Source organism: Zosterops lateralis (assembly GCF_965231275.1).
Source record: "Zosterops lateralis genome assembly, chromosome: 2".
NCBI classification, from domain to species: domain Eukaryota; kingdom Metazoa; phylum Chordata; class Aves; order Passeriformes; family Zosteropidae; genus Zosterops; species Zosterops lateralis.
The window spans coordinates 860,931-878,076 of NC_139763.1; the positions used below are offsets into that span (position 1 = coordinate 860,931).

A 17,146-nucleotide genomic window follows, 5' to 3' on the forward strand; every position below is an offset into this window, starting at 1 on the left:
ACATTGGCGCCACCCCCGCGCGCCCAACATGGCCTCGGTGGGCGGGGCCTATGGGAAGGGGGCGTGGTTTCTGTAAAGGGGCGTGGCCTAATATAATTATATGCTTCAATGGGCGTGGTTTGCTGTTGGGGGCGTGGTTAGCTGCTATGGGGGCGTGATTTGCTGCAATGGGGGCGTGGTTTACAACTATGGATGTGTGGTTTGATGCTTTGGGGGCGTGGTTTAGCGATAAATGGGCGTGGTTTCCTGCCTTTGGGGGCGTGGTTTCCTGCTTTGGATGCGTAGCTCATCGATAAACGGGCGTGGTTTCCTCAGGGGGCGTGTCCATCCCACACCGCCCCGCCGCCATTTCCCGCTGGGCGCCGGCGCGGGCGGTGCAGCCGGGGACCCATGGGGAACGGTGGGCGTTGATAAGGAGCGATAAGAAGCGATCAGGAGCCATGAGCGGCCGCAGCGGAGCCCCTGGGGGTTCCCCACCGCCAGGTACGGCGGGAGGTGTTGGTGTGTGCGGGGCCGGGTGAGGGGAGCGCTCCAGGCCTGGCTTCGTTCGCTCCCGGGGGTTCCTTGAGGGCTCCGCTGCTCCAGGGAGGGCTTTGCTGGCACCATGTGGGGCCCAGACCCGTGTGGTGCCCCTTGACCCACACATAGAGCCCTAAAATCCCGCTGAGTTTGCTTTTGGCAGCGTCCCGCTCGCTGAATTGACCCTGTGGGTGGCCTGGGAGGCGCCTGGGGGTGGGTTTGATGTGGAAATCGCTTTAAAGGCCTGATATTTGTGAGCAGCCTGTGGGCTCTGCAGCGCCTCTGGTGTGGTTTGCTGTGTCCTCTGCCCAGGCTGGAACATCTCTGTGTGTCCCATTCTGCACATCCCAAAATCCCTGAGGCTGGAAAAGCCCCCCCAGAACATCCCACCTTGTCCCCAGGGCAGAGACACCCACAGAGCTGGTGCTGCTGCAGCCCCTTATCAGCTCTCTGGATCCCACCCAGCCCTTATCAGCTCAGCTGCTCATTTGGACACAACTTCTCCATTTGATGGTTTTTTGAAGACCTTTTTTTCCTTTCTAAGATGAAATTTCGTCTGTTCCCTCTTTGCTTGTCAGGGGTAGATCCCAATCCAGGGGTTGTCACAAAACCAGGGAATTGTGAGGATTTGGGAAGAAATGGGTGAGATTTGAGTCAGGATGGTTTTCACATTTCTTATCCTTTCAAATGATTCCCTGGGAATTGTCCCCAGCCCTGTGCCCACCTTGTCCCCAGGGCAGAGCTCTGAGTGCCACCTCCAGGTGACACCTCCAGGGATGGGCACTCCAAAGCTCCCTGGGCAGCCCCTGCCAAGGCCTGAGCCCCCTTTCCATGGGGAAATTCCTGCTGCTGGCCAAGCTGAGCCTCCCCTGGCCCAGCCTGGGGCTGTTCCCTCCCCAGCTCTGTGACAGCCCATGGAAAATGGGCAGCTCTAATGGCCTTGGCTTTTACTGAGGTTAAATAATTTCCATTTCTTTAGAAGTGGCTTATCCAAGCTCTGCCAGCAGTCTGGGTGGGAATAATGCTGCGGGCACAGTGTGGTTCCCTGGCTCAGGGATTGTGCAGAGCTCCAGATTCTCTCAGTGGTGCCAGTGACAGCACAAGGAACTAAAACACAACAATTCCAGCCCAGCCTGAGGAAGAACTTCCTCCCATGGAGGGGCAGAGCCCTGGAGCAGCTGCCCAGGGAGGGGCTGGAGTGTCCCTGTCTGGGGACATCCCAAACCCCCCTGGACACGTCCCTGTGTCACTGCTGAGGGCAGGGGCTGGGCTGGGGGACATCCAGAGGTTCCTGTGCAGGTTTAGAACGTTCCTCTGCAGACTTTCCTGCTCTCAGTCAATCTCTCAGTATCCCTATAAGCTGATTTATGTAAATAAATGGACCATCTGCTTGTTTCAGAGAAATGGGAGGTGTTTTCTGAGAAACTGAGGTGGAGCTTTTCTGAAATACGAGCCACTGACTTTCAAAACCTCAGAGCTGGTTTTTCTTTTCTGAATGGAAGCAAATATAACCCCATATATATCCAAATACAACTCCAGCTCAGAGCCACTAAATGATCTCTGGAGCCAGGCTGGGAGAGCTGGGGGTGCCCACCTGGAGAGGAGAAGCTCCAGGGAGAGCTCAGAGCACCTAAAGGGGCTCCAGGAGAGCTGCAGAGGGACTGGAGACAAGGGATGGAGGGACAGGACACGGGGAATGGCTTCAGAGTAGGATTTGATGGGATCTTGGGCAGGAATTGTTCCCTGGGATGGAATTCCCAGATTTGCTGTGGCTGCCCCTGGATCCCTGGCAGTGCCCAAGGCCAGGCTGGACATTGGGGACAGTGGGAGGTGTCCCTGCCATGGCAGGGGTGGCTCTGGGTGGGATTTAATGTCCCTCCCAACCCAAACCTTGTGTGATTCCATGACCTGTGGGTGCTGTGCAGGGCTCACCCTGAGCCTCAGGGGTCTCCCCCAGGGTAGTGGTGTGGTTTTAGTTTTATCAGTTTTATGGATGTATTTGTTCCTTGTATCAAGTTCATTTTTATAAGTTGTAATGGTTTGCCCCATTTGTTCCACCCTCATTGGTCTCACCCCAACCCCAGTTATGTGTCAGTCAGAAGTTTTCCAGCCCCTGGGCCTTGTCTGTCACTTTGGGGTCTCTCCCAAAAGTCTGGAAAGTTCCAGTGAGGACCCCAAGTGATTGGACAAGACTTCAGCTGTCTCCCCACCCGAGTTATTGATTTGTCACAATGTGTGTCGTTTACCTGGATTTACCTGATTTGTCCCCAGTTAAACCCATCCCTGAGTTCCTCCCCCCAATAAAAGGTGTTACTTTGGGGGGTTTCCTGCTTTTTTTTTCCTGCTGCTCCTGCTGAGGGGTGTCTGCTGGGGCAGATAAATAAATAAATGATGAATAAAGCCAGCAGTTAACCCAGAACAGCCTCCTCTTTTCTCCTGCTGTTGTTGCTTCACTCCTTTGGGCAAGACAAGAGCTCACAGGGGTGGGTGAGGTTCATCCTGGTACCAAACCCTTCACTGCTGAGGTGTCAGGGCTGGCCCAGGCAGAGACAGACACCTCAGCCCCCCTGGGCCAGGGGCTGCACTCACTGCTGTCCCCACATCTTCTCTGCAGGGATTGCTGCAGCTCTGGAGAGGAGGAGTAACAAAAGCTCATCAGAGTTCTGACAGAAATGGGATTTCCCCTGGAATCTCCCTGGCAGTGGCAGATCTGCACAGGACACCTGGATTTAAGGAGCCTGGAGATGAACACATTGTATCACATTTTCTCCAACATTCCAAGGTGCTGAACAAATAACCTGGATTTGGATATTCCTCGTGTGGGAGAGTCCCTTGTTCAGCATCCAGAGCCACAGAGGAGCCTCGTGTCATTCCTGAGTGGGATTGTTGTTATCCTGGTGCACAGCAAGGATCCAGGTACACAAATGGAGGGTTTTGAACAGGGCTGTGATTCCAGAGTGGGATTGTTGTTATCCTGACAAGGATCCAGGTACACAAATCCCTGTGATATGGAGGGCTTTGATTCCAGACTGGGATTGTTGTTATCCTGATGGACACAAGGATCCAGGGACACAAATGGAGGGGTTTGAGCAGGGCTTTGATTCCAGAGTGGGATTGTTGTTATCCTGACAAAGATCCAGGTACACAAATCCCTGTGATATGGAGGGCTTTGATTCCAGAGTGGGATTGTTGTTATCCTGACAAAGATCCAGGGACACAAATGAAGGGTTTTGAACAGGGCTGTGATTCCAGAGTGGGATTGTTGTTATCCTGATGGACACAAGGATCCAGGGACACAAATGGAGGGGTTTGAGCAGGGCTTTGATTCCAGACTGGGATTGTTGTTATCCTGACAAAGATCCAGGGACACAAATGGAGGGCTCTGCACAGGGCTGTGATTCCAGAGTGGCATTGTTGTCCTGACAAGGATCCAGGTACACAAATCCCAATGATATGGAGGGTTTTGAGCAGGGCTGTGATTCCAGACTGGGATTATTGTTATCCTGATGCATCCAGGTACACAAATCCCCCTGGCCATGGAGGGTTTTGAACAGGGCTGTGATTCCAGAGTGGGGTTGTTGTTATCCTGACAAAGATCCAGGTACACAAATCCCAATGATATGGAGAGTTTTGAGCAGGGCTGTGATTCCAGAGTGGGATTGTTGTTATCCCTGATGCACAGAAAGGATCCAGGTACACAAATCCCTGTGAAATTGAGGGTTTTGATTCCAGACTGGGATTGTTGTTATCCCTGATGGACACGAGGATCCAGGTACACAAATGGAGGGGTTTGAGCAGGGCTGTGATTCCAGACTGGGATTGTTGTTATCCCTGATGGATCCAGATACACAAATTCCCTCTGGAGGACTCTGAGCAGGACCTGGCATTAACTGCAAGCATTAACACAGGAAGAAAATCTTTTGCCAAGTGAATTCATCATCCCCAAGGCTTTCTCCTGAAGGAAACATTTTGAATAACCTGGAAAATCCCAGCCTGCAGGTGGAATTGCTCTTTGAACTTTAATAGAATGAGGGGATGAGAACATTCCCTTGGAATTATCAATTGCACATAATAGAGTTTCTGACATTTCTCCAGTGGTTTCCTGCAGAACTCTGAGCACAGGGACATTGACTTCTCACATTAAAGGGTTTAATTCACCTGATTTTAACAGATTACTCCTATTCTGTGTTAATATATGAATATTCAGTGTTGAGCTTGAGCAGAGTGTGCTCTGGCATGATTTTAAACTGGCTGTTCTGCAGAGAAAATAATTCCAGTTGTATTTGCAAGTAATGTTTAATTAAAAAGCAGTTTATTTTTATTAAACCTGAGGGGAAGATTCTTTAGAAATAGATCCCCCCTTGTCCAGCTAACTCAAAAAACAGATCTGTGGATAGTAATATTAATATTAATATTAATATTAATATTATGGGGATGTTAAAAAGACTTAAAAATAACAGTAAAGAGAAGGATTATTTTAATAGATCTTATGCATTAAAAATTTATAACAACTTCATAACTTGTTTATAATTATTTTTTTTCTAAGCTTCCTGTTGATCTTTTCTCTTTGTGGAAAACATTTCTTACCACAGTGATGACTTCATTTCAAAGAAAGCCAAGCAAAGTTTGTTTTCATTGTATTAATGAAGTTGGAGTGGGTGGAATTGAATTTTTGGATACTGTCTGAATGCAAAATTAATATAAATAATCATACAGTGGTTTCTGTTTTATCTGAAATGGTAAAAGCTCTTTCCATGTGCAAAAATGCTGCCAGAAAATGAACAAAAATTACCATAAAATGATAAGGATCAGTGCCCCCCTCCCCAGTAACTCTCCCTCAGACAGTGGAGAGGATAAAATAACTCTGTACAGGAACTTTTTGTTGGTTTAAAGTGACTTCCTAAGATAATTTGCTGTGATAATTCAGTAAAATGTGCCTGTTTTTTTCATGTATTTGTAGGAACAGAGGCAAGATGTTTCCTTTGCCAGCAGAGGGGTTTGTTTGCTGATCCCCATGGGAGCCCTGATGGATGTGCCAATGCCTCTCTCTCAGCTTGGTGAGTATCTGAATTTTTGGGCTGGAGGGGAGCACTGCAGGGAGCTCATTAATTCATTACTAATCCTGCTGATTAATGAAGTAAGAGACCTTAATGGTATTGCAGAGCTCTCCCTGGAGTAATTCCCAAAATAATAATAATAATAATAATTGTTTTACCCCTGGATGATCCATTCTGTGCATGAATCATGAGCAGGGTTGGGAGAGCTGGGGGTGCTCACCTGGAGAGGAGAAGCTCCAGGGAGAGCTCAGAGCACCTAAAGGGGCTCCAGGAGAGCTGCAGAGGGACTGGGGACAAGGAATGGAGGGACAGGACACAGGGAATGGATTCAGAGTAGGATTTGATGGGATCTGGGGCAGGAATTGTTCCCTGGGATGGAATTCCCAGATTCGCTGTGGCTGCCCCTGGATCCCTGGCAGTGCCCAAGGCCAGGCTGGACATTGGGGACAGAGGGAGGTGTCCCTGCCCATGAAATGAGTCTTAAGATATTCCTCTGCTGGGAGGAAAGGCTGGCACAGCTGGGATTGTTCAGCCTGGACAGGAGAAGCTTTGGGCTGAGCTCAGGGTGGCCTTGCAGGGCCTGAAGGAGCCCCAGGAAACCTGGAGAGAGACAATTCCCAAGGGCCAAAGGGACAGGACACAGGGAATGGCTTCAAAACTGAAAAATTACAAGTTTAGGTGGGATGGTGGGAAAAAATCCTTCCCTGGGAGGGTGAGGAGGGGCTGGGATGGAATTCCCAGATTTGCTGTGGCTGCCCCTGGATCCCTGGCAGTGCCCAAGGCCAGGTTGGACATTGGGGACAGTGGGAGGTGTCCCTGCCATGGCAGGGCTGGCCCTGGGTGGGATTTAAGGTCTTTTCCAATCCAGGCCATTCCATAATTCTCCCTCCCTGCATGTCCTGTTACATCTGAGGGGTTTTATTTTTTTATTCTGATTTTTTTGCAGCACTCCTCATTTTCTGGATTAGCAGGAGAAACAAACACAGCTTGGCTGAGCTGTGTTTATTGTGAGAAGGGAGTTTGTTAGGATTCTTCAATTCTGTACAAAGGATGAGATCATTATCCCAAAACTCCAGCCTGGTTTGGGTTTGGAGGGACATTAAATCCCACCCAGTGCCACCCCAGCCATGGCAGGGACACCTCCCACTGTCCCCAGTGTCCAACCTGGCCTTGGGCACTTTCAGTAAAAACTCCAAGTAGATCCAGATGCTGAAGAAGATTTCCCATGCAGTTTCCAGACCATCTGTATTTCCCCAGGCTGAATTCTCCCTTTTTTTTTTTTTTTCTTCTAAGATATTTGTTCTTGGCTGTGTCTCCTTTGGAAGAGTGTAACACAAACAGCTTTGCAACTGTTCAGCTTCCTCTGCTGAATTTGTTTGTTGAAACAAAGTTCAGAGGCAGTTTGAACTGGACCTGAGAGGAATTTGGTTTGGGTAGAGAAAAATCAAATAATGCTCACTGGAATACTCCAACACTTCAGCAGACATGAATTATTACAATTCTGAGATTGTGTTCAGATATTAATAATAATAATAGTGACTGTTAAAATATTGCTTTATTTATCCTCACTGCGTGGTTTTCTCCAAATGAGTGATTTCCTCCCTGCTAAGAAATCCTTTGTTCTGCATTAAACTGCAGTTAAACCCATTATTTATAAATCTCCATAAAGATTCTTTAAATTTTCTAATTCAAGCCCCAGATGTCTCTTTTTCAGTCTTGCTGGCTGTGGCACATCCTGTTAACACAACAGGTCAAGACAAAAGAGAGTTTTAGGGAGGATAAGGAAGGAACTTTGCAGCTTTACCCATGGAATTCATGTAAAACTGAGCAGAAATGTGTTTGGAATTAAAGCAGTGACTCTTTTGGCCAACTGAATGTGGGAATCAGCATCTCCTGAGTCAGAGGCACAACCACAAAACGCCTTAAACCATGAACAGGAAATTTCTCCTTGTTGCACTCAAAGCAGAAGGGAGGCTGAAGAGTCTTGAGAAAAAAAAAAATGAGAAGAGTCAGAAGAAAAACTTGAAGTGTTTTGAAGCACTGTGTTGAAAAGATGGGAATGATGAGAAGCTGGGAAAAGAATTCTGGGTGCAGTGAGAGCTGGGAGGGATCACAGCCTCCTGGGGAGGTTTTACAGGAAGATGTAGGAACCTCTGGAATTGCAGGGTTGTCCAGGGAAGTTCTGGGTGCCTCTGGATCCCTGGAAGTGTCCAAGGCCAGGCTGGAGCAGCCTGGGGCACTGTGAGGTGTCCCTGCCCATGACAGGGGTGGAATTAAATCTTTAAGGTCCTTTCCAACCCAAACCATTCTGGGATCTATGAGGACAAGTCCAGCAATAATGGAATATTTCCCCAGATCAGTTCTAAACTTGGGATGGTTTGAAAAGGTTTGAAATGCAGTCAGAGCCCTCTGAGACACGATTTGATGGGAACATCCTGGGTGTTTGTGCTGACACTGAGTCCTGAGCCCCACACAGAGGGAGAGCAGTGCAGGGATCCTCAGAGCCCCAGGCTCATGGACACTTCTCCCAGGCTCTGGGCAAGGAGGACACTGGAAGTGTCCAAGGCCAGGCTGGAGCAGCCTGAGGCACTGTGAGGTGTCCCTGCAGGGGTAGAACTGGATCTTTTTTGAGGTCCTTTCCAACCCAAACCATTCTGGGATCTATGAGGACAAGTCCAGCAATAATGGAATATTTCCCTAGATCAGTTCTAAACTTCTTGGGATGGTTTGAAATTAAGTCAGAGCCCTCTGAGACACGATTTGATGGGAACATCCTGGGTGTTTGTGCTGACACTGAGTCCTGAGCCTCACACAGAGGGAGAGCAGTGCAGGGATCCTCAGAGCCCCAGGCTCATGGACACTTCTCCCAGGCTCTGGGCAAGGAGGGAAGTGGAGGAAAGTTGTAAGAAGATGTGAAAAAGGTAGCAGTTCCATACCGGGTTGCAGTTGTTGCAAATGAATATTCGCAATAAAACTCAGATCTTGTGGCTACACCAGTGCATTAATACAGAGTTTCAATTTCCAGTGTACCTCACCTTTCTGTCTACAGCTGTTTGCAGCCTGCCTGGTAAGAGTTTTATCATCTTTAAAATGCTTTTCCTAACACATTTCATAGCTTGCACATCCTCACCCACCATCATTTTTGGAACTTCATGCTTTTTTTTGGAGAAAGAACTTAAAGAAATGTGCACAGTGCTTTGCATTGCTGTGTCTGTTGTGCTGATCTCTCCCCTGTAACTGCTTTTTGGGAGCTGCTCTAAATGGGTTTATTTATTAGAATTGTTGCAAGGCTCAGAGTCGTTTGTTAGGGGGATTTTTGTTATTTTTTTTTCCTTTCTAGAAAGAACTTTGCCAGGGCTTCCTTACAAGCTGCACATGGAATCCCAGAATTTCCAGCACGTTTTGTCCTGGCAGGCAGAAAGTGACCCAGCTGTGCCACCATCCTACAACGTGCTCTACAGGAACCGCAGGCAAGTGGTGCAAAATGAGGCACAAATTAATGGTTTTAATGTTTAGTGACCCAAAGATGAGGGAGCTTTGGAGTGCCCATCCCTGGAGGTGACACTCAGTGCTCTGGGCACAGCTGGGACTGCCTGGGCTGGGAGGGCTTTTCCAACCTCAAGGATCCTGGATTCTCTAGAAATCCTAAGACTTTCTCTTTTTCTCATTTTTTTTTTTCTTAGTTATTCTGGGGTTTTTTCCCTGATAAATGCTCTCCTCTCACTCCCATGCCTTCTGATGTCAGGGAATTTTGGTGTTTCCTGCAGGAGTCAGAGCTGGCTGAGTGCTCAGCAGTGCTCAGGCACTGCCCAGCTCTCCTGTGAGCTGACAGAGGAGTTCAAGGACACTTTCACTGTGTATGCTCTGCTCGTCCAGAGCGTGGCAGGAGCTCAGCTGCTCAATTCTTCTGTGCTGTACTTCGACCCATTCTCTCAGAGTAAGTTCTCTCTCTCTCTGCATTTCTCTCTGTTGTAGTTTTTATTACCAGCTGGTGTCTGAGTTATGTCCTGCTGCCTTTGCTGCAGGACTCCACCCTGGATATTTGTATGCTGTATTTCATATATCTGTTACAAAGCTTCAAGTGTATAGATCACTTTCTAAAATGAGTAGTTCTGATAAAAGAGTGAGGCTCTGGTTTTGAAATAAATACATATATATACATTATAAATATAAAGGAAATACAGTTGTGCATTGACAAACACCAAGTAAAAAATCTCTTGAGTGTGTAAGATATATAACTTTAAAAACAACATTGTTTTTGGGTGCTCAGAGAGTGACTGTTGAGTTGAAAAATGCCAGGTCTGCACCAGGTGTTGGGAAGAGATTGATGGACAAACAATCAATCTGCCCTTTTCCCTGCTGAAGATACTTGACTTTAATGCCAGAGATGGCTTCATCCTTGGCTTTGCTTGCAGCTGAGTTTTGAGCTAACAGAGACAGAAATTGAGGAACAGTTGGCGGATAAACTGATCATGTTTCCTCTGAACTCAGCAGAGGCAGCTGCTGTGTCCCCTTCCAGAGTCAGAAATGAGGGAATGAGGAGATGGGCACAAGGAGAACTGAGGAATTGGAGAACATCCCTGGGGAGGAGCCCTGCAGACCCTCAGCAGTTTGTTTAGTGAAAAGGACAGGACAAGGGGCAGTGGCTTTAAGCTGAGGGAGGACAGGAATAGGTGGGATCTGGGCAGGCCTGTGGAATATTCCACCCAGCTGTGGCTGTCCCTGGATCCCTGGCAGTGCCCAAGGCCACATTAGACACTGGGGACAGCGGAAGGTGGCCCTGCCATGGCACTGGGTTGGACACTGGGGACAGTGGAAGGTGGCCCTGCCATGGCACTGGGTTGGACACTGGGGACAGTGGAAGGTGGCCCTGCCATGGCACTGGGTTGGACACTGGGGACAGTGGAAGGTGGCCCTGCCATGGCACTGGGTTGGACACTGGGGACAGTGGAAGGTGGCCCTGCCATGGCACTGGGTTGGACACTGGGGACAGCGGAAGGTGGCCCTGCCATGGCACTGGGTTGGACACTGGGGACAGCGGAAGGTGGCCCTGCCATGACACTGGGTTGGACACTGGGGACAGTGGAAGGTGGCCCTGCCATGGCACTGGGTTGGACACTGGGGACAGTGGAAGGTGGCCCTGCCATGGCACTGGGTTGGACACTGGATGGGATTTAATGTCCCTTCCAACCCAAACCATTCCAGGATTCTGTTCTGTACTTTAACCTCAGCTTTAATCTGAGGTAAATACAAAGTTCACATTTCTGTGGAGCTGAAGCAAAGCCTCTGTCCCCTTTCTGCTTTTTCACCCCACTCTTTTCCCTTTAGAACCTGTCCCTGTGGGAGATGATGACTTGGCTGTGGAGGTTAAATGTTGCAAGGCTTTGTGGATTTAGAACAGTGGCCCCTCTGGAATGTGCTGAACCAGCATCCCAGAAATGCAATTGGTGCTGGGTGAAGTGTGGATATTCTTTTCCATCATTTTTTCCTCTTGGTTGTTTTCCCACAGCGTATCTGGGACCACCAGAAGTGAATATCACTTCCTGCCAAAACTGCATCAACGTCACCATAAAGCTGCCAACCACTCACTTCAGGAAGGGGGGAAAGCTGCAGTCTTTAATTGATATCTATGAGGAGCTGAATTATGATATCACACTGAAATCACAGGATGGAGAGCATAAGGTAGGGAAATTTGAGGGTGAGTTGTGCTTTAGGGGAGGACACGAAATGGCTCTGATGGTTAACGGGTTCCCAAAAACAAATACATGAATAGAAGCAAAAGAAAAAAACAAATAGATTTCTTAGAAGCCAAGAGAGACCATGGCAGGATCTGAGCTTCCTTTTCACTGCAGGGGAGCAGGTCTGGAAGGGTGGGCAGGGGCTCTTTGGAGCCAATAAGTGACTTCAAAACCTTGTTTTTCACAACAGAGGCCACGACAGACAACCACTAAGGAAGTGTTCAGTACTGTGATTGAGGAGCTGTATCCCAGCAGGAATTACTGCGTGTCTGTGGCAGTCAGTGCATCGCTGAACAAACATTTCATCCCCTCCCCCTGGAAATGTGCCACTGCAGACTCAGAGGCTCGACAAGGTAACGGAGCTGTGGGGCAGGAGGGGCTGCTCTGGGTGTTTTCTTTTGGTGTAGGGACATTTACAGTTCAATCCTAAAAAACAAGTGATCACAGAGTCATGGAATGTCCTGAGCTGGGAGGGATCCACAGGGATCATTGATCCTGCCCAGAGCCCCAACAATCCCCCCTGGGCATCCCTGGCAGGGCTGTCCAAAGGCTCCTGGAGCTCTGGGGCTGTGCCCATTCCCTGGGGAGCCTGGGCAGTGCCTGAACTCTCTGGGGGAAGAGCCTTGCCCTAAAATCCCCCCTCAATCCCTCCTGGAACAGCTCCAGCCTCTCCCTGGCTCCCATCAGGTCCCAGGAGCAGTTCCATGTTGGATCAGCCTGTTGGACATTTGGGGAATTCACCTTCCCAAGGAGGTGGGAGCAGCAGAGTTGCAAACACAGCAGGGAATTCCCTTATCCTGTGCTCTCCCTGTGTGCTCACACATCCCAAACTAGGGGAATTTTATTTATTTTGGACAATCACCAGAAGTTTTGCTGGATGTTAACGTGTTATTTTTCCACCCATTCCCTGGGGAGCCTGGGCAGGGCCTGAACCCTCTGGGGGCAGAGCCTTGCCCTACAATCCCCCCTCAATCCCTCTCTGGATGCTGTTCCCTGTGCCAGGAGCAGAGATCAGAGCCTCAGTGGCAGAGAGAAACATTCCAAGAGAGAACCACTGTGGGTGTTTAGGAGTGAAATATAAAACCCATCAACTTTGGGGCAGCAAATCTCTTGGCAATCCCCTGAGCCATACAGAGCTCCACCAACTCTGCATAAAGATGGAGTCACTTCTTTTATAATTCATGAAGCTAATTTGAGATTTGATCTTTGACTTTCACAGGTCCCTTCTAACCAACATTATTGGTGATTCCTGATAGCTGTTGTGACTGTGAGATCATGAAGCACCTCCTCCATGTGTGTTTATTTGTTTTTTTTTCACTCCAGGGTATCATGAAGCTGCAGTGGCCAGTGCTCTCTGTGTTTCAGCAGTCATTGCTGTAGTCCTGAAGTGTGCACATTCTGCAGGTTTTATTCTCCAGAAGTTTTCCCTTCCTCAGACTTTGGTATGTCACAGCTCTCAGAGCTGCCCTTTCTGGCTGGCAGGAGGAAGTTTAATAACAGCTCGGACACAAGGCGACTCCCCTTCCCCTGTGTCCGGCCATGGTGTTCTCAGCAGCTCGGACACAAGGCGACTCCCCCTGTGATGGGAGGTCACTACCTCTTATACAGATAACTACGTACCCATTGTTTACAATTCTATGCCAATGTCTATCACCTATACTAACAGGGTCATTTCTACTTTGACCCAATCCACTGAAACTACTTTGTGCCCACGTCACTGCAGAAGATGGATGCCAAGGGAGAAGAAGAAGAACCCAGGGCACCGCCCTAAAATCACCATCTTGTCCCTTTGCATCTACATTCTAAAAATCCATAACTTCAAAATCTTCTGCACAGTGATAACTACACTACTCTCAGTAATACCTTTGTGACTTGCAATTCTTCTCTGTGTTAGATGTTTTTCTCATGGACCAAAATCAAAGACGGTGTCTTCCTGGGCTCTGTGCCAGGCAAACCCCCCTGCACAGACCCCAGACCCTCATTTTCGGGTCCCAGGCCTCTCTACCGAGGTCTGTGACTTCCCAGGGCACCCAGAGGGATGCCCTGGACTCCAACAATTTCCAATCCTGTGCTTTAGGTACAGGTTATGTAAGAGCACAGAATGTTTACCTCAGTCAGAGATGATCTTTAGGCTGCTGAGTTCTGTCTGATCTTCAGAACAAACATTCAAACCCATTTCTTGCTACTTTTGTGACAAATTACTAAGGGAGAGGATCATCCCACCCTGCTCAGGGGGAAAATCCAGGAATATTCCACCCAGTTCTGGTCCCCACAGGGCACAAAAACTGTGGACAGGCTGGAGTGGGCCCAGGGGGTGAGCAGAGGGCTGCAGAACCTGCCCTGTGAGGAGAAGTTGTTCCACTGGTTAATGATAATAAAATAATCTCTCCTGGACTTTCTCTGTGATAAAGTGTTTTATCACTTGAGGGAGCCAGTCCAGAGCCACCTAATTTTTTATTTTCATAGATTGAACTGCCACTAAATTTCAAGCAAAAATAACAAGGTTTCTAGTTTCTATCTTTTATCTTTGCTTGCTTGTTCTATTTTTTACAGGTCTCTTGACTTCTTTTGCATTTAATTCTCTAGGGTTTTTCACCATAAATATTTTCCATTTTCTGCAAACGTACCCAGAGCAGATGGGTGTCACTTTTTTCTGAGACCTTTGCCTCACATTTCTGTCCTTTGCTTTGTCATCACTTTCACATCCCAACAACTGCTGAACACTTTACAAAGGAGCGTCTAAAGTTTATTTATTTTTGATTGTCAACACGATTAATGCTTCGAATATTGAATAATCCTGTGTAGTGCAGAGTGAAGACGGGGCTTGGGATGATAAAAGGAAAATTTATTTTATTTTATATATATATATATTTATTTTATTATTATTATAATCAATAGTAATAACTTAGATAATTATTTATAATAATTTATAGTATTTATAAGTTTATTTATTATTTATTTATTATTTTGTTATTTATTTATTTATTTATTTATAGCAATTTTGAAAATTCCTTCAAAAGGTAATTTCTAAAGGATGTGAAAATTGATCAGCTGTGACAAGTCACTGCAAGAGTTGAGTGACAAGTGACCCTGGGAGCTTTGGGGTCCCCTGGATCCCTGGCAGTGCCCAAGGCCAGGTTGGACATTGGGGCTTGGAACAACCTGGGACAGTGGGAAGTGTCCCTGCCCATGGCAGGGGATTAGAATGTGACTGATCTTTTTAGATCCCTTCTCACTCAAACCATTCTGAAGTTTTGTGATGTTCAGGAAAATTCTACCCTGAACTGCAGAAAAGGCCAAAACTGTGGCACAGAAGGAATCATTTGTTTGACACCTCACGGCTAGAGGTTATTTGGGGGGTTTTTTTGATGGTTTTGTGTGCAAACGTGGCTGAGCTGATTTAACTCCTTTTACTCTCCCAGGCTTGCATCAAGAGGTTGGCCTACTCCCCTTGGGAATCTGAGTCAGAAGAAGTGGCCTGTGTGGAGATCATCCTCACAGAGGTGAAAAGCAAGGCCAGGAGGGGCAGAGGCAGCGCCAGCGATGACAGTGACAGCAGTGACAATGACAGCAGTGACCCCAGTGACCACGACTACAGGAGGAGAGGAGCTCTGGGCAGGAGCAGCGTCCCTCAGGGCAGCCTGGGGCAGTACTCAGTGAACAGCAGCTGTGACAACAGCAGCAGCCAGCCTGGGGACAGCCCAAATGCTGAGCCACAGCAGCTCCAGCAGCACCCCGAGGGAGAGGAGGACAGCAGTGAGTTACTGAGCCCTTTCTCTGAGGGCAGCTGTAACTCCCAGGGCAGCAGTGAGTGTTTCACCATCAATTTACAGTCGGTGCTGCTGGGGAGCCTGGAGCAGGACGGAGCTGCAGCTGCTGCCCCAGCCCAGGGGGATGGAGGTGACTGGCACTGTGCTCGTGCTCTGGAAGCAAAGCTGCTGGAGGACACGAGTGTGCAGGAAGCACCTTGTTCTAGTGACTTCCAGGAGTGGCAAAACTCCTCCTCTTCCTCTGAGGAAAGCGACTCTTCCGACTCAGACACTGAGCTCGTGACGGGATACATGAGGAGATGAAGAAAGGAGAGCTGCTTTTACTTTATAACAAGGGAATCAGTGTTGTCCAACTTTTATTTCTGGATTGAAGACACAAATCTTGTCCTTTCATTAACATGCTGTGAACGTGGGCTCCTACAGCAAGAGCTGGGGGTGTTTGTCTGGAGAAGGATCCAGAGAGACCTTGGAGCCCCTAAAGAGGCTCCAGAAGAGGAGCTTTGGACACAGGGAATGGCTTCAAAGAAGGATTTGATGGGATCTTGGGCAGGAATTGTTCCCTGGCAGTGCCCAAGGCCAGGTTGGACACTGGAGCTTGGAGCAGCCTGGGACAGTGGAAGGCTGGTCTCTCAACCAGAGCACTTTCTCAATTTTTTTTACTCTTTCTCTCTGTCACTGGATTTTTTGTGAAGCCTGTTCTTCTGGCTGGATGCTGGATTTGTGCAGAGGAAGCTGATCAAGTGGAATAATGAGGGCAGAGACAGGAACACTGAGCTGGCAAAACAGCAGACCGAGGCATTAATACACTTTTTGAATTTATTTTTATATAATTTTATACAATTAGCGACTCGCATTAAAATATTTTTTATTACATTGAAAATCCCCAGTGTGGGCAGCCCTCAGCGTGTGAGGGGGAACCCGCCTGCCCCGGAGAAGTGAGAGGGTTTGGGGTGTCGGGATTTTTCTGAGGAGAAATGGAAGGGTTTGGGGTATTGGAAGGGTTTGGGGTGTCAGGACTGCTCTGAGGGGAAGTGTGGGAGGGTTTGGGTAGCAGAAGGTTTTGGGGTACCAGGATTGCTCTGAGAGGAAGCAGAAGGGTTTGGGGTGTTAGGAGGGTTTGGGGTGTCGGGATTTTTCTGAGAAGTGGAAGAGTTTGGGGTATTGGAAGGGCTTGAGGCGTTGGGACTGCTCTGAGGGAAGCAAAAGGTTTTGGGGTGTCCGAAGGGTTTGGGGCATTGGGACTGCTCTGAGGGAAGCAAAAGGTTTTGGGGTGTCCGAAGGGTTTGGGGTATTGGAAGAGTTTGGGGTTCCAGGACTGCTCTGAGGGGAAGGAGAAGGGTTTGGGGTATCAAAAGGTTTGGGGTGTCGGGACTGCTCTCAGGGGAAGTGGAAGGATTTGGGGTGTCAGGAGGGTTTGGGGTGCCGGGATTGCTCTGAGAAGAAACAGATGAGTTTGGGGTGCTGGGAGGGTTTGGGGTGTTGGGATTTTTCTGAGAAGTGGAAGGGTTTGGGGTGCTGGGACTGCTCTGAGGGAAGCAAAAGGTTTTGGGGTGTCCGAAAGGTTTGGGGTGCTGGGACTGCTCTGAGGAGAAGCAGAATGGTTTGGGGTATTGGAAGAGTTTGGGGTTCCGGAACTGCTCTGAGGGGAAGGAGGAGGGTTTGGGGTGTCGGGATTTTTCTGAGGGGAAGTGGAAGGGTTTGGAATATTGGAAGGATTTGGGGTGCTGGAATTGCTCTCAGGGGAAGTGGAAGGGTTTGGGGCGTCAGAAGGGTTTGGGGTGTCGGGATTTTTCTGAGAAATGGAAGAGTTTGGGGTATTGGAATGATTTGGGGTGTTGGGACTGCTCTGAGGAGAAGCAGAAGGGTTTGGGGTATTGGAAGAGTTTGGGGTTCCAGGACTGCTCTGAGGGGAAGGAGGAGGGTTTGGGTATCGGGAGGGTTTGGGGTGCCAGGATTTTTCTGAGAGGAAGTGGAAGGGTTTGGGGTATCAAAAGGTTTGGGGTGCTGGGATTGCTCTGAAGGAAGGGGGAGAGTTTGGGGTGTCAGAAGGCTTTGGGGTGTC

At 48.5% G+C, this 17,146-nt stretch overlaps 1 protein-coding gene across 6 annotated transcripts; it reads left to right on the top strand.

The window, feature by feature from the left end:
- The first annotated feature begins 346 nt into the window (after nt 1-346).
- IFNAR2 (interferon alpha and beta receptor subunit 2) lies at nt 347-15,957 on the top strand. Of its 6 annotated transcripts, none has more exons than XM_083855313.1 (10): nt 347-483; nt 3,134-3,435; nt 5,480-5,576; nt 8,602-8,643; nt 8,917-9,046; nt 9,344-9,513; nt 11,086-11,258; nt 11,505-11,667; nt 12,638-12,756; nt 14,737-15,957. In XM_083855313.1, the coding sequence occupies exons 3-10, from the start codon at nt 5,534-5,536 to the stop codon at nt 15,385-15,387; spliced, it is 1,491 nt and encodes a 496-aa protein (XP_083711439.1). In that variant the 5' UTR covers nt 347-483; nt 3,134-3,435; nt 5,480-5,533; the 3' UTR covers nt 15,388-15,957. The 6 variants fall into 6 exon arrangements, with proteins under 6 accessions (XP_083711439.1, XP_083711440.1, XP_083711441.1 ...); XM_083855314.1 differs by having other exon boundaries at nt 3,302-3,435; XM_083855315.1 differs by lacking the exon at nt 8,602-8,643.
- Nucleotides 15,958-17,146: the final 1,189 nt, after the last annotated feature.

Coding starts and splice junctions, on each gene's coding strand:
- IFNAR2 (XM_083855311.1), top strand. Junction 5,577..8,601: donor AATGCCTCTCTCTCAGCTTG/GTGAGTATCTGA, acceptor TTCAATTTCCAG/TGTACCTCACCTTTCTGTCT. Junction 11,259..11,504: donor CACAGGATGGAGAGCATAAG/GTAGGGAAATTT, acceptor TTTTCACAACAG/AGGCCACGACAGACAACCAC.